Below are 17,105 nucleotides of genomic sequence, written 5' to 3'. Positions count from 1 at the left end.
ATAACTACAAACTATTCCATCTTTCTTCACTTACACTTATTAAAATAATTATGGCTTTGTCCCTCTTAACTTCCCCTCCTTCCTTCCCCATGGGGGACTTGGGGGATTATTTCTTAGCTAGTCCAATTCCCTCACTGGTGATACAGAATCAGAAGGATGGGAGCTAGAGAAAGCCAGCATCAACTAGAGAAAAGGGAGCAGCAAGAAGGATTGCTGTTGTTGCTTACTGTGTGAGTTCTTAGGCTCTTTCCATCGCTGAGCAAAATTCAGGCAATGACTGAAAAGGAAAAGACACTAGAAAGCATGTCAGCAAAGTAGGAAACAGAAAAGCCTCTGAGCAGGCTGACTATGCAGAAGTTTCTGCGGGATCTGTCAGATGAGGAGCTCAGAGCATCCAGGGTGTGAGAGGAAGAGGAGAGGAAAGGGGAGCCTTAGAAATGCTGCTGAGGGCTATGAACTACGTCACCTCTAAAAGGCTTCAAGAGACACAAATAAAATTTAGGCAGGGTGGGCTGATACTGGGCGACAGAGCCCAGGCACATTATGTTCAAGCTACAGATGAGATAGAAGAAAGGCAAAGTCACCTAAAAAACGGGAAAAAACCCTGACAAATGCATTAAAATCCCTCATTTAAAAATATATATGTAGTATCCTTTATAAAGGGAAACTGAAAAACAAGAATTGGAGAGAGAAAGCCCTTGCTCCTGCTCATCCCATACTATCCAGGAAAGAAAATGATTTAATTATCAGACATAGTCATTTGGTTCAGCTCAGGCCAGATCCCTGTTGTGAAGCTTGAAGCCTGTAAATACTCAAGTGCTATAACTCAGTCCCTAGTTTACTATACAGGCTTTTGATCAATTTAGCCTCTCCTTCAAGAAGCAAGAAAAGTGGTGGCAGGCCCTCAGGAACACCTTGCCAGTAATAGCTTTCCTGGCAAATTAACAAACTGCCACTCTGAATGTTGTACATCAGATTCTCATGAGTTCATCAGCTGGACTCTGCTCCTCCAACAGGATGCTGACAAGATGGGATTCTGGAACCTACAGGGCCCTGGGCAAACTGCAGGTCTAGCATGTATCCCAATCCTACAGTGCAAGGCCAAAATGACCTAATTTAGATTTCTCCTTCTGGATTCATGAAGGACCTGGCACTTGAAGATGTCCAGGCAGCAGGACCCAGGACTTGAGTCTTCAGGAACTAGCACCCCCCACAGGCTGCTGTAACGCCCCGTCTTCATACTCCAGCATCAGGCGCTAGCGCACAGACACATGGAAGACACGCATCGGGAAGCAACAGCTCCTGGGCAACAGTTAACAGTGACTGTTAATAATAACTGAAACCCAATGATATATTGATGGACTTTACCTCCATTGCCTCATTTTATCTTCAGGACAACCCTATGAGTAAGGTACTGTTATCTCCTGAGGCTCTGAGATAGAACTTACCCAAAAGTCCCATATAACTAACTTCTAAGTGGAGAACTGACACCCAAACCCAGGTCTGGCTCCAGGGCCCATGCTTTTAACAGGAATGTCCACTGACTTGGGATACTGTGCACAGCCTATCAGGCAAAGAGGGCTCATTTCTCATGTCCTACTCTCTGAGGTTCTTCACTATGTGGCCAAACCAGGCCAAATGAAAAACGACAGAATCCTCCAGGACCTGTGACAGCACTACTTCACTCCACTGACTGCGGGAAACTGAAGCGCTTACCGGAGACAATATTATTCATTGTATTGAATTTGGAATTTTCACACAAGCCCGTCATGATTCATCAAAGCCAACCAGCAGTGGTTGCCATTCTTATAATGTGCTCCTTCATAAACAAGCCCAAGAACAGGTATGTTACTAATCACATTCCTAAGGGTCCAATTCACAGACGGCTTCCTTCAAAACCCAGGGGGAAAATCTCTTAAGTGGAGTGCGTAAAAATGTGAAACATACGAGAAAGGCTTGAGTCAGACAGAATCAGACAAGGAGTGAGAAAGACTAAAAGAAAACACACCCCTTGTTATGTGGTATTTTGGAAGCCAAGCTTCTACTTGGTTTGAATAGGAAAACTGAGCTTTTCCATGTGTGCGGTTTTGATAGAGGCTACAATAGACATTCATAAGTTAAAAAGAAAAGTCCAGGAAAACTGTGCTGAGACTCTAAAAATCCTTATAAATTATAAAAAGTTAGAGATACCTAGCTTGAGAACCACTGAATTTATTTAATATGGGGGGAAATCTGAGAACAGAGCATGTTCAAGTTATTTTTTATATAGTTTATTAATGCTCTTTTTAGTCTAACCTAGTTTTAGGGTTCATCTAGCAACTGAAAACAAATTAGGTCAGTTCTACAATGGCAAGTTTCCTCAAATAAAGAACTTGCTTTAGAAAACTTATCCAGAAATGTTCTTGTCTGGATCTGGAATAACAATGTAAAACCTAGCAAGCAAGATCCTAAAACCCAAATCTGGGTATGGGGAAATTAAGTGGTTTCTTTCACTGACTTTGGTTTTTTTCTGCAGTTGAAAACCTTCCTTCGTCAAAACTATTTCCAAAATGGAAAATTTGATTGCAATTATCATGGACAAAATGTATATCTGCTTCAAGCAGCAGTGATGCCCAAAAATTTCTTAAGTTTCTACGCATGACTTCTGAGGTGGGGGAGGACTCAGCAATGCGCTGTGGGAAAAGAGAAAAAGCTAAAGCGCTACACTCAACACTTGCTCTTCCCTGGGTCTTGACAGCATTTTTTACCTCACATCGCAAAACACAGCATTGAGAGAGCACTAGCTCTTTAAGTCATGTCTTCTCAGAAAATATGGTCTATCTGTCCCTGGATCAAGGGCAAAAAGATAAGCTTCCTCCAGTTCCAAAGCTCCCCAAGGTCCAGGAGCAGGCTCTCCTCAGTAAGGATGAGCCATTCTCCCTCTGAGGACTGATCACACAAATTCATGGCATAATCTTGGGTGTATGGGGCTCACCTCAAGCAGGGACATCCTGATGCTTCTGCAAAAGGAAACCACAATTTTAAGAAAACTGGACAACCAACTTTCCCTTTTTATGATGCTTCTTCCAAAAGTTGTGGTTCTCTGCAACTCTTGCAGATATGCCAGAGACTAGGCCTGAAAAGAATTTAATTTTGGCAAAATATATGTAACATGAAGTTTACTATTTTAACCATCTTTAACGTACATCTCAGCAGCATTAAGTGCATCTATGCTGCTGTGCAACCATCACCACCATCCATCTCCAGAACATTTTCATTTTCCCAAACTGAAACTCCACCCTTTAATCAATAATTCCCCATTCCTCCCTCTTCCCAACCACTGGCAACCACCATTATACTTTCCGTCTCTATTAATCTGACTACTCTAGGTACTTCATATAAGTTAGAAATTTATTTTAATTCATCCACAAGTCTGATTTCCAGAACTGAACTAAAATCCCAATAGCAAGAGCAACCTCCATTTTCAATAGCAAGAGCACGCGCGCACACACACTATCGCTGTAGTAACTGAGAGCTTTTTCCTTTGCAAAACAGAAGACAGAATCATCTTCCTCTGACAGGCCAAGCCACAGCGATTCTTCAGAGAGAGATGGCGAAGAGCTTCAGAAGGTCCCATAGAGCTGGAGAGCTTGCAGCACACAACGAAGGTGAGTGCAAACTCGCAGGTTCTCCTTAAGATTTTGGCCTGAACAAAGGGGTATACAATTCATGGTTCCAAACCACTAAGGCATCCAGATGCCTCAGGGTGTCTATAAAACAACGGGACAGAGGTAGGTCTTGGTGAAACCTAGAAGAGGAAATGCCAAGCCCTGTATCTTACTATGAGATAGTTTAGATAGAAGCAAGATGCTGACCTGATAAGCTCTACCTAATTTTCTCATGGGGATGGACCCATATAATCTGCTCTGGCTTATAAATATAGGAAGGCCCTAAAATAAGCTATGTTAGTGTCCCAGTAGAGTCATGGGGTATGACAGGGCAATAAATAAATACCAAGGACAACAGCAACCACCATTCCCGAGCACTTCTCTGTGCCAGAAAAATTTTACTAGGTGCTTTATACATACTGTCTCATTTGATCTTCACAACAACTCCATAAAGTATAAAATATCTATTACTCCTTTTGCACCAAAGAGAAAAATTATTTCTGGACAAATGTGACACATTCAAGGTCACACAGTTTATGAAGTAGAGTCACTGCAAGGTCTCTGTTACTCCAAAGCCCATGCTTTCAATTAATAGCCTTTCAAGGTAGAAGTTATTTTCATACCCTCATGGCAAAGAAAGAAAATTGTTCATTAAAAAATCTCTTGGCTGAAAATGTTTACTGCTTAAAACCAGCTCCAATTAAACTTCATCAGGTTAAGTGTGGAACAAGCCCCAGATTCAGGATTCCTCCAGTCTCTGGAGGTTTGACATGTGATCCTAGGCCAGTCACTCAGCTTCTCTGGCTCTGGGTTTCTCAGGGAACTTGTAAAACAAGACTGCCTCCCCCTTTTCCCCCTACCTCAAAGCATTCCATAAAGTCAATTACCCGTACTGAGATAATAAGGCCGATATCCAAGGATGAACCTATTGGCCAAAAGGTTTCAATCTCCTCTCTAACCACCTTTCTTTTTAATTATCAGAGCGTCCCACAAAAGTTATCAACTAATCAGCAAATAATTATCCAGGACCTACTATGCACACAGTCACAGAGCAGTCGATGAGGGCCGTTCAGGGGTATAGGCACCCTCCTTGTCCTTGAGGACCTGTCCCCAAGTTTGAGGACTTATAAGATACATGAAACAAAAGCACAACAATTCTGGTGGGTGGGCCTATTATTCAGTATCCAACTATAAGATACAACGTAGAAGAATTGGAATTCAGAACATCAGCTGGGACTAGAAAAGCTAAGGTTTTCTGGATAAAGGGGAATTTTAAAACTTTTGGGGAAAAGGAAGGGGAAGGCATTCCAGGCAAAAGGAACTCCGGGAGGCAAGGACCTGAGTCTGGATGGAATAGTGTACAGGATGAGTGATCACAAAAGACACGAACAGATCCCTTGGGGAGCATATGGGTGAGCAGCAGAAGTGGAGGCTGGAGCCAGATTTCAGAAGACAAATGCCTGGCATAGTAAGCTGGACCTGGAGTAGAAACAAAATATAGTGAGCTGAGTGACCTGATGAATGCTGGAAGCCGCTCAGTTTGGATTTCTCACCTACTCTCTGTCTGCAAGACATGAAAAGGATAGGAACATATGCAAAAACAAGGCGTGAAAAAGCAGATGACATCAGCCATGCCAGCAGAAAGGCACCAGAGGACTGAAGAACGAGAGAGCTCCTGGAGGGCACGGACTCATGACATTTCTTAATACAGTACTGGGAGCACATCAGGTGCCCAAAGATGCTTGGGAAGCAGTACTTTGATCTACGGCTACTAGTTTCACATGGACCTTTCAGCCCCATTATACCATGGGTGAAGAAAACAGGCCTGGTCCAGAATCTCTCTAAACCTACACTCACACATCCCTACCCTTCTGCTAGATACCACACCAACGGAAAGGTGTGGTCACTGCCCACCTCTGCCCTAAGTCTAGGAAATAGGCCACGTGGAGTCCAACACGAAGCTCCTGCTACAAAGAGCATCCGGGGAGGGACTGCACCAGCAGTGTACTCTGTCTGAAAGGTCTCAGACTCCTCCTGTGGAAGTCACATCAAGAAACACAGTCCCACCCTGGCCAATGTGGCTCAGTGGTTGGAGTGTCAGCCCACACACTGAAGGGTCACAGGTTCGATTCCCAGTCAAGGGCATGTACCTGGGTTCAGGTTTGATCCCCAGCCTGTTGAAGGCAACCAGTCAATGTGTCTCTCTCACATCGATGTTTCTCTCTCTCTCTCTCTCTCTCTCCCTCTCTCCCTCTCTCTCTCTCCCTCTCTCCCCGCCCTTTCTCCCTCCCTCCCTCCGTTCTACTCTAAAAATCAATGGGAAAAAAATGTCCTCAGGTGAGGATTAACAAAAAGAAAGAAGGAAGGAAGAAAGGGAGGAAGGGAAAGAAAAACAGCCCCTGGGGCCTATTCAGACAAGAAGACACCTAACAATCATGCCAGTTCTGATGAGGTCTAGAGATGTCTAATGACATCACTCTGCACCACGAGATGCAAAAGTTGGGGCAATCTGTGCAAAAGAAAGTGTTTATTGAGGTACTCTCCAGGCAGTGTTGACTTAAACCTGTTATCATTTAGCCAGCCAGTTACCGTCTGCATCAAGCCAGCACCTTGAAGCAGCGGCCCTCTCCTCAGTGGTGCACTTCCATGGCCTGACCCCTCCCTGCTGCCTTCCCACCTGGAGGAAGATGGCAAGCCTTGCTCTCTACCAGCCGCAGATCCACAGGATGAAGAGGCTGGCACACGAGAGTTTTAGCACACAGCCAAATGACCCGCCCCTGCACCACAGTGCAAGAATCAGATCCTCTGATAATGGTTTAAAATTTATATGCATGTGCCTGCCAGGAAATAAACCCTGGCTAGTTAGATCCAGCTCCAAAGAAGTACTTAAATTCCCTTCTGCTGATTTCTATTTCATAAGAAACCCCTGGTGGAAGAAGCAGGAGTTCCCCTTAAGCACACACCTTCCAGTATCATTTATAAACTTTTCAATGCAAATGAAAGTCAGATCAGAGCAAGTGTCATCGGATAGGTTTCTCTCCTTACCTGAATTTGTGTGCGTATGTAGGCACATCCCCGAGGGCGCTCGTGCGCGCGTGAGGGGGGGGGGGCACACACACACACACACACACACACGCTTTTAGGAACGACATCACCATGGCATGATTGCTGAAGATTTCAGTATGAAAGTGCAATCACTCTATTCCAGGTTGGCCCTACTATAACATCAAAAACCCCTCACCAAAGAAAAAGCACCCCAGGAAACTAGCCAGGAAAGAGAAATGCCTCCTTGAATCAGCCTGAGAAAGGCAATCCTGATTCAGCCCAGCCTGAAACTATTCCCAAACGCCAGCCAGGAAGTCCCTCTTTCAGGGTGCTCCGCTGCCCAGCAAATCCAGACCTGCCTTTGTGGAAGCTAGATCTCTGGAGAAAGGGGCTTCCCTGCTCTATCCGGCCTCCCACTGGGATCCATCAGTGGCCAGGTCTTCAGACTCTGCCAAGCTGACGCAAACACAAAAGCTGGTGGCTGTCGCACGAGCACACACTCACTTACACACACACACACAGCACACTTGTACACACATACCTTTCAGCCTCCATTGTGCGAGGCCCAGCGGGGGTGGCAGCTGCTGAATTGTGCATGCACCCAGAGATCCTAGCGCTGTTCTCAGTTCCCGGAGCCAACCAGCAGGAGATCTGATCAGCAGCAGTGATTCAGCATGGCTGCAAATGAAGCCTCCTCCCTCTCGATCCAACTTCCTCCGGCTTGCTAGCGGCAGCTTCTACCGCAGAAGCAGCAGCAGCAGCAGCAGCAGCAGAAAATGTCTTACCCAGAGCTCCCTGCAGTCCTTTCAGCTGCTAAAAGCAGCAGCCCACTTGCTTCCCCTCCCCCGCAGGCTCGCTGCTCCTCCGTCTCCTAGGAACAGCGAAGCTCCAGCGAACCAACTGTGGTGCCACCTTTCCAGCTGCCTCCACATCTGCCCAGGCATCCCCAGCCCAGGCGACCTGCCCACCCCAGGGGTTCGTGTCTCCTCTGCCTAGACTGCAAAGGCTCAGGCAGTTTCTGGCTAGCCCAAGAAATACCGCCCCCCCTTCCCCTGCCCCCCCTCCTCCCCTGCCCCCTCCTTCCCTGCCCCCTCCTCTCCTGCCCCCCTCCCCTGCCCCCATAGGCTGTGAGTCCATCAGCCCCGCCAGATTGCTGGAATGAGGAGGCGCCTCCCTCTGTGGCTTCAGTGGAGTTTATCCACCTGGGGAAATTGACTTGTAGGTCACAGCTCATGTTCCAGTTCCTTCTCCCCAAATCTACAGTGGCTCTGAGAGCCTGATAGATGGAGAGCGGTTAGAGGGAAAGAGCCTGATAGAACTGAGAAGAAAGCAAAGAGAAATTAGAAAAGGAAACTGGTAGAAATAGGTGAAAATGAAACAAACCCCATTTTACTGCAAGAGGCCAAATTTCATAGAACAAACCTAAAATATCTTCCACCTTACTGAAATTTGATTAAGCTGTCGCTCTAACTACTAAGTCTCCCACTGACTCCCCATCTCCAGCCTAAGTATCTCACACCCTGTTATCTCCAGCTGCTGAGACTCCATTTAGACAAACTTAACTCTAAAACATAATCTTGGGAAGATGGGAGGCCAGTCTGTGTCCTAGCCACAGCCAAGCAACTTAGAGGTAACTGAGGCCATCAGCCACTAATGATTAACTCAGCACAAAAATGGATTTAGAAGCTTCCGTGACGCCTCAGTAAGTCATACACGGGCATCTCTATTCTGGGACCCGCCATAGCTGTGCTTCTCAGGATCCATACTACCACTCGCTATCTGAGTGACTTGCAGCAAGTCGCTCTTTTCCTCACTATAGACCTCAGTCCCTCATCTCAGGATGAGACCAGGCAATCTCTAGAGTCCCTTTCAGCTCTAAAATCACATGAGTCTAAAAATTGTCTTAAGCCCGGCTGGGCATGGCTCAACAGTTGAGCGTCGACCTAGGATCCAGGCGATCGGGGTTCGATTCCGGGTCAGGGCACATGCCCGGGTTGCAGGATCGATCCCCAGTTGGGGGCGTGCAGGAGGCAGCCGATCAATGGCTCTCTCATCACTGATGTTTCTCTCTCTCTCCCCCTCTCCTTTCCTCTCTCTGAAATCAATAAAGATATATTTAAAAATAAATATAAATAAATAAGTAAATAAATAAATAAAAATTGTCTTAATGTTCCATTTTTCTTCTCCTTAAAGTAATCTGTGAGATTATTTAAGGAGAAAATTTTATTGGACTCTAATTTTTTTGTAGGGGGCTTCAGGGAAAGTATTAGAGATGCTCAGTAAATCTATTAATTGTTATAATTTGAGGCTAAGTTTTTTCACTGCTACAAAGCCCTGAAACCAAGGCGGGAAAGAGGGGAGCTGAGGTAATATAAACTAAGAGTAACTTCAACTTAATATAGTCTGTTGAACTCAAACTGGCTAGGATGTTCTTCTCAAAGATTATCTTCAGTGTCCTCTTAGATTAAGCCATTACCCACATTCACCCTTTCTCAAATGACAAGAGGCCTAGGTGGTCTTAGTTACACCGCAGAGCCCTGTCCACCTCCTTCCTTTCACAATACTCCTCTCATCTTTCAGTCTCCGTCTCATCATCTTTAATCAGTCTCATGGCTCTACTCCACATATTTCCTCTTGAGGTAGATCCCATGGCCCAAGAGCAGCTGAAGATCACAAATAAGGAAACTGAATCCCAGAATCCGTGCCCCAGTGCGGACATCCACCAGGAAGACAACTGGGTGATTCATAAAAATAAGATGAATCTTTTACAACTTCATACCCTCATTCACAGCTTCACCATACAAGAAATGGGGGAGTGTCACACCTAACAAACCAGAGAGAAGGAAAACAAAGGCCAGGAAAGGACATACACAAGGGCTGACCATATTCAGGTTTCAATTTACAACTACTGAGAGGCAGTTTAAAATTTTACAGAGTTTTCTTTGCCGTCTACTTTGTCATGCTGACCAGTGTATGTGTTGAAACCATACTGCTACCACCTACACACTTTGTCCACCACTCACTCTTCCCACAAGAAGTGCACAGGACAGACACCTCAGAGGAGGTTATCGAGAAGAAGCTATCAGTAAACCAGGGCCAGAGCTGAGCCAAGAATTAAAGTCTCCAGACTGCTGGCACAAAGCTCCTGCCCTAATCTCTAGTCTGAGCTATGGTTTATATTTTCTACGTTATTATCCAAATGCTCTCTGAGCTACAGCCTGAACCTGTTTGCCCTTAATCTGAATGGACTTCAGATTAAGAAGAGTTGCTATTGAATTCTTGCAATAGAGGTAAATCTAAGAAACCATAGTGTCACCTGGAGGAAGAGGTCCCACCCTTGGAAGCCTAGCAGTACTGCCGAATCCCCTTCCCAGCCCTCCTTCCCATGCCCAAGCCTCTTCCCACAGCTTACAAATAGTACCTAGTGGCCCCACCTCTCCATCCCAAAGCAATTTACCCAGCCATCAACATCAACTTTGTTCAGAATCCTTCAGCTCTATGCAGCTCAGGAAGAAACCGTGTTAGAAGAAATTGTGTTGTTAAGTGGATTTGGTCTAGAAAGTTCTCTGCACCATGCTCTATCTTGCCAAAAATAGTCAGTAGAACATAGCTCATCTGGAGTTAGAAGACCAATCATTCTTCCTTTTTCTTTTTAATTGAATTTATTGGGGTGACACTGGTGAATAAAATTATATAGGTTTTGGGGGTACAATTCTAGAATACATCATCTGTACACTGTACTGTGTGTTCACCACCCCAAATCAAGTCTCCTCTGTCACCATTTACCCCCCTTTACCCTCTTCTACCTCCCCCGCTTTTCCTCAAGTGATCACCACACTGTTGTCTGTGTCTATGAGTTTTTTGTTTGTATGTTAATTAATCCCTTCACCTTTTTCACCCAGTCAGACTGTTCTCTATATCTATGAGTCTGTTTCTATTTTGTTTGTTAGTTTATTTTGTTCATTAGATTCTACATATGAGTGAAATTATATGATTGGTTGTCTTTTTCTGACTGGCTTATTTCACTCAGCACAATACTCTCCAGGTCTCATTCTTCCTTTTAAGTGTCTTTTTTCTTCTTTTCTTGCTGTTATTTTCCTTCTCCAGACTTCAGTTCCCCACATTTGCGGGCATCATAACATAGCACAGCAGCCCCACACCTAGCTGTGCAGCAGAACCATCTGCCCAGCTGATAAGTATTGCAGGCATCAGGGGATCAAAGGCAAAAGAAACTCTTTATGGTTATGGAAATGTTTCATATCTTTTTTTTTTAAACATGTTTTATTGATTTCAAAGAGAGCAAGGGAGAGGGAGATAGAAACATCAGTGACAAGAGAGAATCATTGATTGGCTGCCTCCTGCACTCTCCCTACTAGGGATCAAGCCCAAAACCTGGGCATGTGCCCTGACAGGGAATCGAACTGTGACCTCCTGGTTCATGGGTTGATATTCAACCACTGAGCCATGTTGGCCGGGCAAAATGTTTCATGTCTTAACTGTGGTGATATTTACACAATTGTATACAACTATTACATTTCATCAAACTAAATGAAATGGGTGAATTTTATTTTATATAAATCATACCTCAGTAAACCTGGGAAAATGAAAACACTCAGGGCCAGGCACCACCTCACATCTATAGAGTCAGGGCCCAAGAAGCAAGAATTTTAATGAACTTCATAGGTGACTCTGATGCACAGCTAAATGCAAAGTCTGCTTAGAACAATGAAAAGCGCTCACATCCTTAAAATCAGACAGAACAGGGTGCAAATATATTTACCAGAAACATAACCCTAGGCAAGTTATAAGTCTCAATTTTCTCATCTGTAACAAGGAGATAGTAATTGCACATACCTCCCAGGGTTGTTAGGTTTCAATGTAAAAGTATATAAAGCACTTAGCAAACAGCCTCGCCTATAATAAGCACTCGGTAACCATTAGCAGCTATTATTTCCATTGACCGTACCAACGCTACCAAACTATACTTCTGTAAGTCCTTGGTTCAGAGGTCAAGAAGAAAGTCAGCCATGTAGATTATACCAGGAAGCACAGCCACAGGTCTCTCCTGAAGCCATTTCCACATTTCCAGTAATGACTATTACCAACTATTACCAATAAGTCACCAAGGACTAGGCAAAACCAGAGCTAAATTAAGGCCCATCCACATCTATACCATCAAAACTTCCCCTCAGATCCTGGACCACTTGATGAGTAGATTCTCCCTACAGCTGTTTAGAGTGCCCTAGCCCAGGAAGCCAGGCAGAAACTGAAAATAAACTTGAAGCCCAAAAATGTCAAAAGATAGAATAGCACATTATCCGGAGTAAAGCTTGGCTTCCCTCAGGACTCTTCCTCTGAGGGTAGAAGACACCATGCCTAGATACAAGAGAATAATCGCCCATGGCATTTGTGTTGCACTTTAATGCTTACAAAGTGTTTCACATCCCTCATCTCCTTTAAGATAACAACCCCTGAATAGTAATAACAGCTCTCATCCCTTGTTTATTTACTCTGAGTCAAATTCAGTACCCAAGACTTTACATGTGTGCATCTCATTTAATCCTCACTGTAGAAGGGACTATCATCCCTGTTTTAAATGTGAGGTATAGAGAAACACAACAAATTTTTATGTATTGTGTAACTTCACTGAATTTGTTTATTAAGTCTAAGTTTTTTTGATGTAGTCTTTAGGGTTTTCTATATATAATATCATGTTATCTGCAAATAGTGATAGTTTTACCTCTTCCTTTCCAATTTGGATGCCTTTTCTTTTTCTTGCCTAAATGCTTTGGCTAGGAATTTTAATATACTGAATAAAAGTGGTGAAAGTGAGCATCCTTGTCTTGTTCCTGATCTTACAGAAAAGGCTTTCAGCTTTTCACCATTTGGTATGATATTAGCTGTGGGCTTGACATATGTGGGTTTTATTATGTTGAGGTACATTTCTTCTATATCCACTTTAATGAGAGTTTTTATTATAAATAAATGTTGAATTTTGTTAAATGAATTTTTTTGCATCTACTGAGATGATCCTATGATCTTTACCCTTTCTTTTTTAATGTGGTGTATTACATTGATTGATTTGCATGTATTGAATCATCCTTGCATCTAAGGGAAAAATCCCACTTAATCTGGTGAATGACCATTTTAATGTGCTGCTGAATTTGATTTGCTAGTATTTAGTTGAGTATTTTTTGCATCTATGTTCATCAGGGATAGTAGCCTGTAACTGTATTTTGTTGTGGTGTCCTTGTCTGGCTTTCATATCAGGGTAATAATGGCCTCATAAAATGAATTTGGAAGACTTCCCTCCTCTGTTAGAACTAATAAACTCACTAAAGTTGCAGGATACAAAAATCAACATGCAAAAACAAACAATCATAAAGAGAAATAAGGAAACTATCCCATTTACAATTGCATAAAAAAATACCTAGGAGTGCTCGCTTTGGCGGCGCATATACTAAAAATAATACTTAGGAGAAAATTTAAGCACAGAGGTGAAAGACCTGTATATTGAAAACTGCAAGACATTAGTGAAAAACAACTGAAGACACAAATAAATGTAAATATATTAAATGTTCATGGATTGAAAAAAATCAATATTGTTAAAATGCCCATACTAACCAAAGCAACCTACAGATTCGGTGCAATCCCTATCAAAATTTCAATGGCATTTTTCAAAGAAATAAAACAAATAATTCTAAAATTTGTATGAAACTACAAAAAACCATAAAAGAACCAAGGGAATTTTGAGAAAGAACAGCAAAGCTGGAGGCACCATGCTCCCTGATTTCAAACTATATTACTAAGCCATAGTAATCAAAACAGTATGGTGTTGGCATAAAAACAGATATATAGACCAATGGAACAAAATAGAGAATCCAGAAAAAAACCCACACATATATGGTCAGTTAATTTATGATGAAGGAGCCAAGAATATACAATAGGGAAAGGACAGTCTCTTCAGTAAATGGTGTTGGGAAAACTGGACAGCCACATGCAAAAGAATGGAACTGGACCACTATCATATATACCATACACAAAAATTAACTCTAAATGGATTGAAAACTTGAACATTAGACCTGAAACCATAAAACTTCTGGAAGAAAATACAGGTTGTAAGCTCCTTGACATAGGTCTTGGCAACAGCTTTTTGAATCTGGCATCAAAAGCAAAAATAAATAAGTGAGCCTACATCTATACTAAAAAGCTTCTGCACAGCAAAGAAAGACCATCGACAAAATGAAAAGGCAACCTACTGAATGGGAGAAAAATATCTGCAAATCATATATCTGTTAAGGGACTAATATCCAAAATACATAAAGAACTCATACAACTCAATAGCAAGAATACTAATAATACAATTAAGAAATGGGCAAAGACCTGAATAGACATTTTTCCAAAAAAGATATTCAAATGGCCAACAGGTATATCAAAATATGCTCAACATCATTCATCATTAGGAAAACGCAAATCAAAACCACAAGATATCACCTAGCACCTGTTAGAATGGCTATTATCAAAAAGACAAGAAGCACCCTGCTGGTGTGGCTCAGTGGTCAACCTATGAACCAGGAGATCCCAGTTCAATTTCGGTTCAGGGCACATGCCCGGGTTGTGGGCTCGACCTCCATTGGGGGGCGTGCATGAGGCAGCCAGTCAATGACTCTCATCATTGATGTTTCAACTCTTTCTCTACCTCTCCCTTCCTCTGTCTGAAATCAATGAAAACGTTTTTATTTTTTAAAAAGCTGTACACCACCACACTCCTTAGAAAAAAAAAAAAGAAGTAACAAGTGTTAACAAGGATGGATCCAGATTGTTGTTAGGAATGTACACTTCGGAAACAGTATGGAGGTGCTTCAAAACATTAAAAATAGAACTACCTTATGACCCGGTAATTCCACTTCTGGGTATTTATCCAAAGAAAATGAAAACACTAACTCGAAAAGATATATGCACCTCCATGTTAACTGTAGCATTATTTACAATAGCCAAGATAGGGAAACAACTTAAGTGTCCACCAATGAATGAATGGATAAAGAAATTCACACACACAATGTAATATTATTCAGCCTTAAAAAAGAAGGAAATCTTGCTACTTGCAACAACATGGATGGAACCTGAAGGCATTATACTAAGTAAAATAAGTCATACAGAGAAAAGACAAATACCGTATGATCTCTCTTATATGTGGAATCTAAAAAATAAAAATTTTTAAATTAAAAAATAGTACAAGATTGGTGGTTACCAGAGGCAAGGGGTAAAGGGAAGGATAAATGGGTGATGGGGGCCAAAGTTTAAAAACATTATTTTCAAAAGTAATCCAATAAATATAAGCTCCATCTGAACAAAAATAAATGTAAGAAAACTGAGGTTCTTAGCATTAAATGACTTGACCAAGGCCCCACAGGTTTGAACTCAGGTCTGCCTGACCTCAGAGCCCACCATTAGCTACTATGCATGGCAGGCACTTCGCCTATATTACTGCCTCCATTTTAGAGATAAGCCAATGAGGCTGAAAGATGAGCCACTGCCTGGCCTAATGCCCTTCCCAGCTCACCTGTAGATGGGGAACAATAGCATGTGAACCCTTAAAGATATACAGGCTGTCATCCAAGGCTTCCAAACACCTACTGTTATAAAGCCCTGCCCCCTAGTTTCCTCTGGTCCCTTAGCTTACCAACCAAGCCGAGCCACAGACCGCTCTTAGAGAAAGCTGGATGCATACCACTGGACCCCAAGTGGATCAAAGAAAAGCCAGACCAACCACAGCAGCAAGCGGGGTGCTTTACACAGGCCAATACATTGCAACGATTCCTTCCTCTCTCAATCTTCAACCCACAAGTGGTGCCCTCTGCTGGTAAATATGCGCATCTCTTCATAACAAAAGCAAAATCTAGTTAGACCAATGGCTTAGGAAGGGGAGAAAAATCAGTTTCCTTCACAGAACATTCTATTCAAGAATGAGCATTAATTCCTGCTTACAACTTTTTCATAGGTACTTGCAACTTTAAGTTGACTGCACTGATCCTCTCTCTACCTGCTAGCCCTGTCTCACCTCTCTGGCTCTTTCCTTTTTGGGTGCAAAGAACACTGGGCTATTTTTTTTTTTTTTAATCCTCACCTGAGGATATTTTTTCCAGTGCTTTTCAGAGAGAGTGGAAGGGGGAGAGAGCAAGCAAGAGCCAGAGCGGGAGCAGGAGCAGGAAAGGGAGGAAGGGAAACAGCAATGTGAGAGACACATGGGTTGGTTGCCTCGGGCACACGCCCTGACCAGGGCCGTAGATCAAGCCTGCAACCCAGGTACATGCCCTTGGCTGGAATCGAACCCAGGACCCTTCAGTCCACTGGCCGACACTCTAACCACTTAGCCAAACCAGCTAGGGCGAAAACTGGGCTATTTTATATGAAAAGGTAAAAAATACATGAGACAGAGCCCCAAAGTAAAAAATACAATGATGTGTATGGGGGTGAGATCAGGTCTGCGCATATAGCAGGTACAGAGAATTCAGGCAGGCACATGATTAATGTAGAGTTCATGAGAAAGTATGCTCAAACACTCTGGTCACTCTCTCCCTGCATGTAACTGCATGCTTATAATTCAGTCTCACTGAATATCATACTCTATGTAACGGGCTGTGCCGGGGAGCTGCAAAATACATCCTACATGAATAAAATGTGAAAGAGCTCACTAAACTTAGCTGGAGAAATTACACAGGGACCCATATAAATAGTGGTAAAAAAAAAAAAAAAAAACAAGAGTCTCAAAAGAAGTGCAGGAAAGCTACTATGGAAACTCAGTGGAGGAAGAGACACCATTCAGTTTGGAGGAGGGAGTAGGGCACAAGAAATAAAAATAAAGTTGCAAATTTGGTAAGTAATTCTGTGAAGCTTTAAAAAGGGTATTCATAATTATAAGTAGTTGCAACTAGGTAATTTCAATTTATTACTCTTTTTTTTTTTCTAAATATATCTTTATTGATTTCAGAGAGAGGAAGGGAGAGGAGAGAGGGAGATAGAAACATCAATGATGAGAGAGTCATTGATCGAGCCCGCAACCCGGGCATGTACCCTGACCGGGAATCGAACCCCGATCGCCTGGATCCTAGGTCGACGCTCAACCACTGAGCCATGCCCGGCTTGGCATCTTATTACTTCATTTACTTAGAGGGGATAAGTAGTGATGGAAAAAATAAAAATTATAAAAATAAAATAAAAATAACTTAAAAGGTTTGTTTACCTCTCTAATATACTTACATATTGTATTACATTAAATAATACATATTATATATTTTATTATAATTTTTATCATGGTATAATATACATAAAATCTACCACTTTAACTATTTTTAAGTGCACACTGAAATGGCATTGAACACATTCACAGTGTTGTTCACATCACCATATCCA

At 42.6% G+C, this 17,105-nt stretch overlaps 1 protein-coding gene across 1 annotated transcript in view; it reads right to left on the bottom strand.

Moving 5' to 3' along the window:
* KLHL3 (kelch like family member 3) overlaps positions 1 to 7,436 on the bottom strand; it is a 99,617-nt gene extending 92,181 nt beyond the window's left edge. The window contains exon 1 of the mRNA XM_087815892.1: positions 7,234 to 7,436. Within this exon, the coding sequence (XP_087672018.1) occupies positions 7,234 to 7,289 (56 nt within the window). The 5' untranslated portion in view covers positions 7,290 to 7,436. The remainder of the gene's footprint in view (positions 1 to 7,233) is intronic.
* Positions 7,437 to 17,105: the final 9,669 nt, after the last annotated feature.

The sequence above is a fragment of the Miniopterus natalensis genome, chromosome 4, assembly GCF_054644295.1.
Source record: "Miniopterus natalensis isolate mMinNat1 chromosome 4, mMinNat1.hap1, whole genome shotgun sequence".
NCBI classification, from domain to species: domain Eukaryota; kingdom Metazoa; phylum Chordata; class Mammalia; order Chiroptera; family Miniopteridae; genus Miniopterus; species Miniopterus natalensis.
Note: the sequence above shows the minus strand (reverse complement) of the source record. Positions and strands in the feature narration are given on the sequence as shown.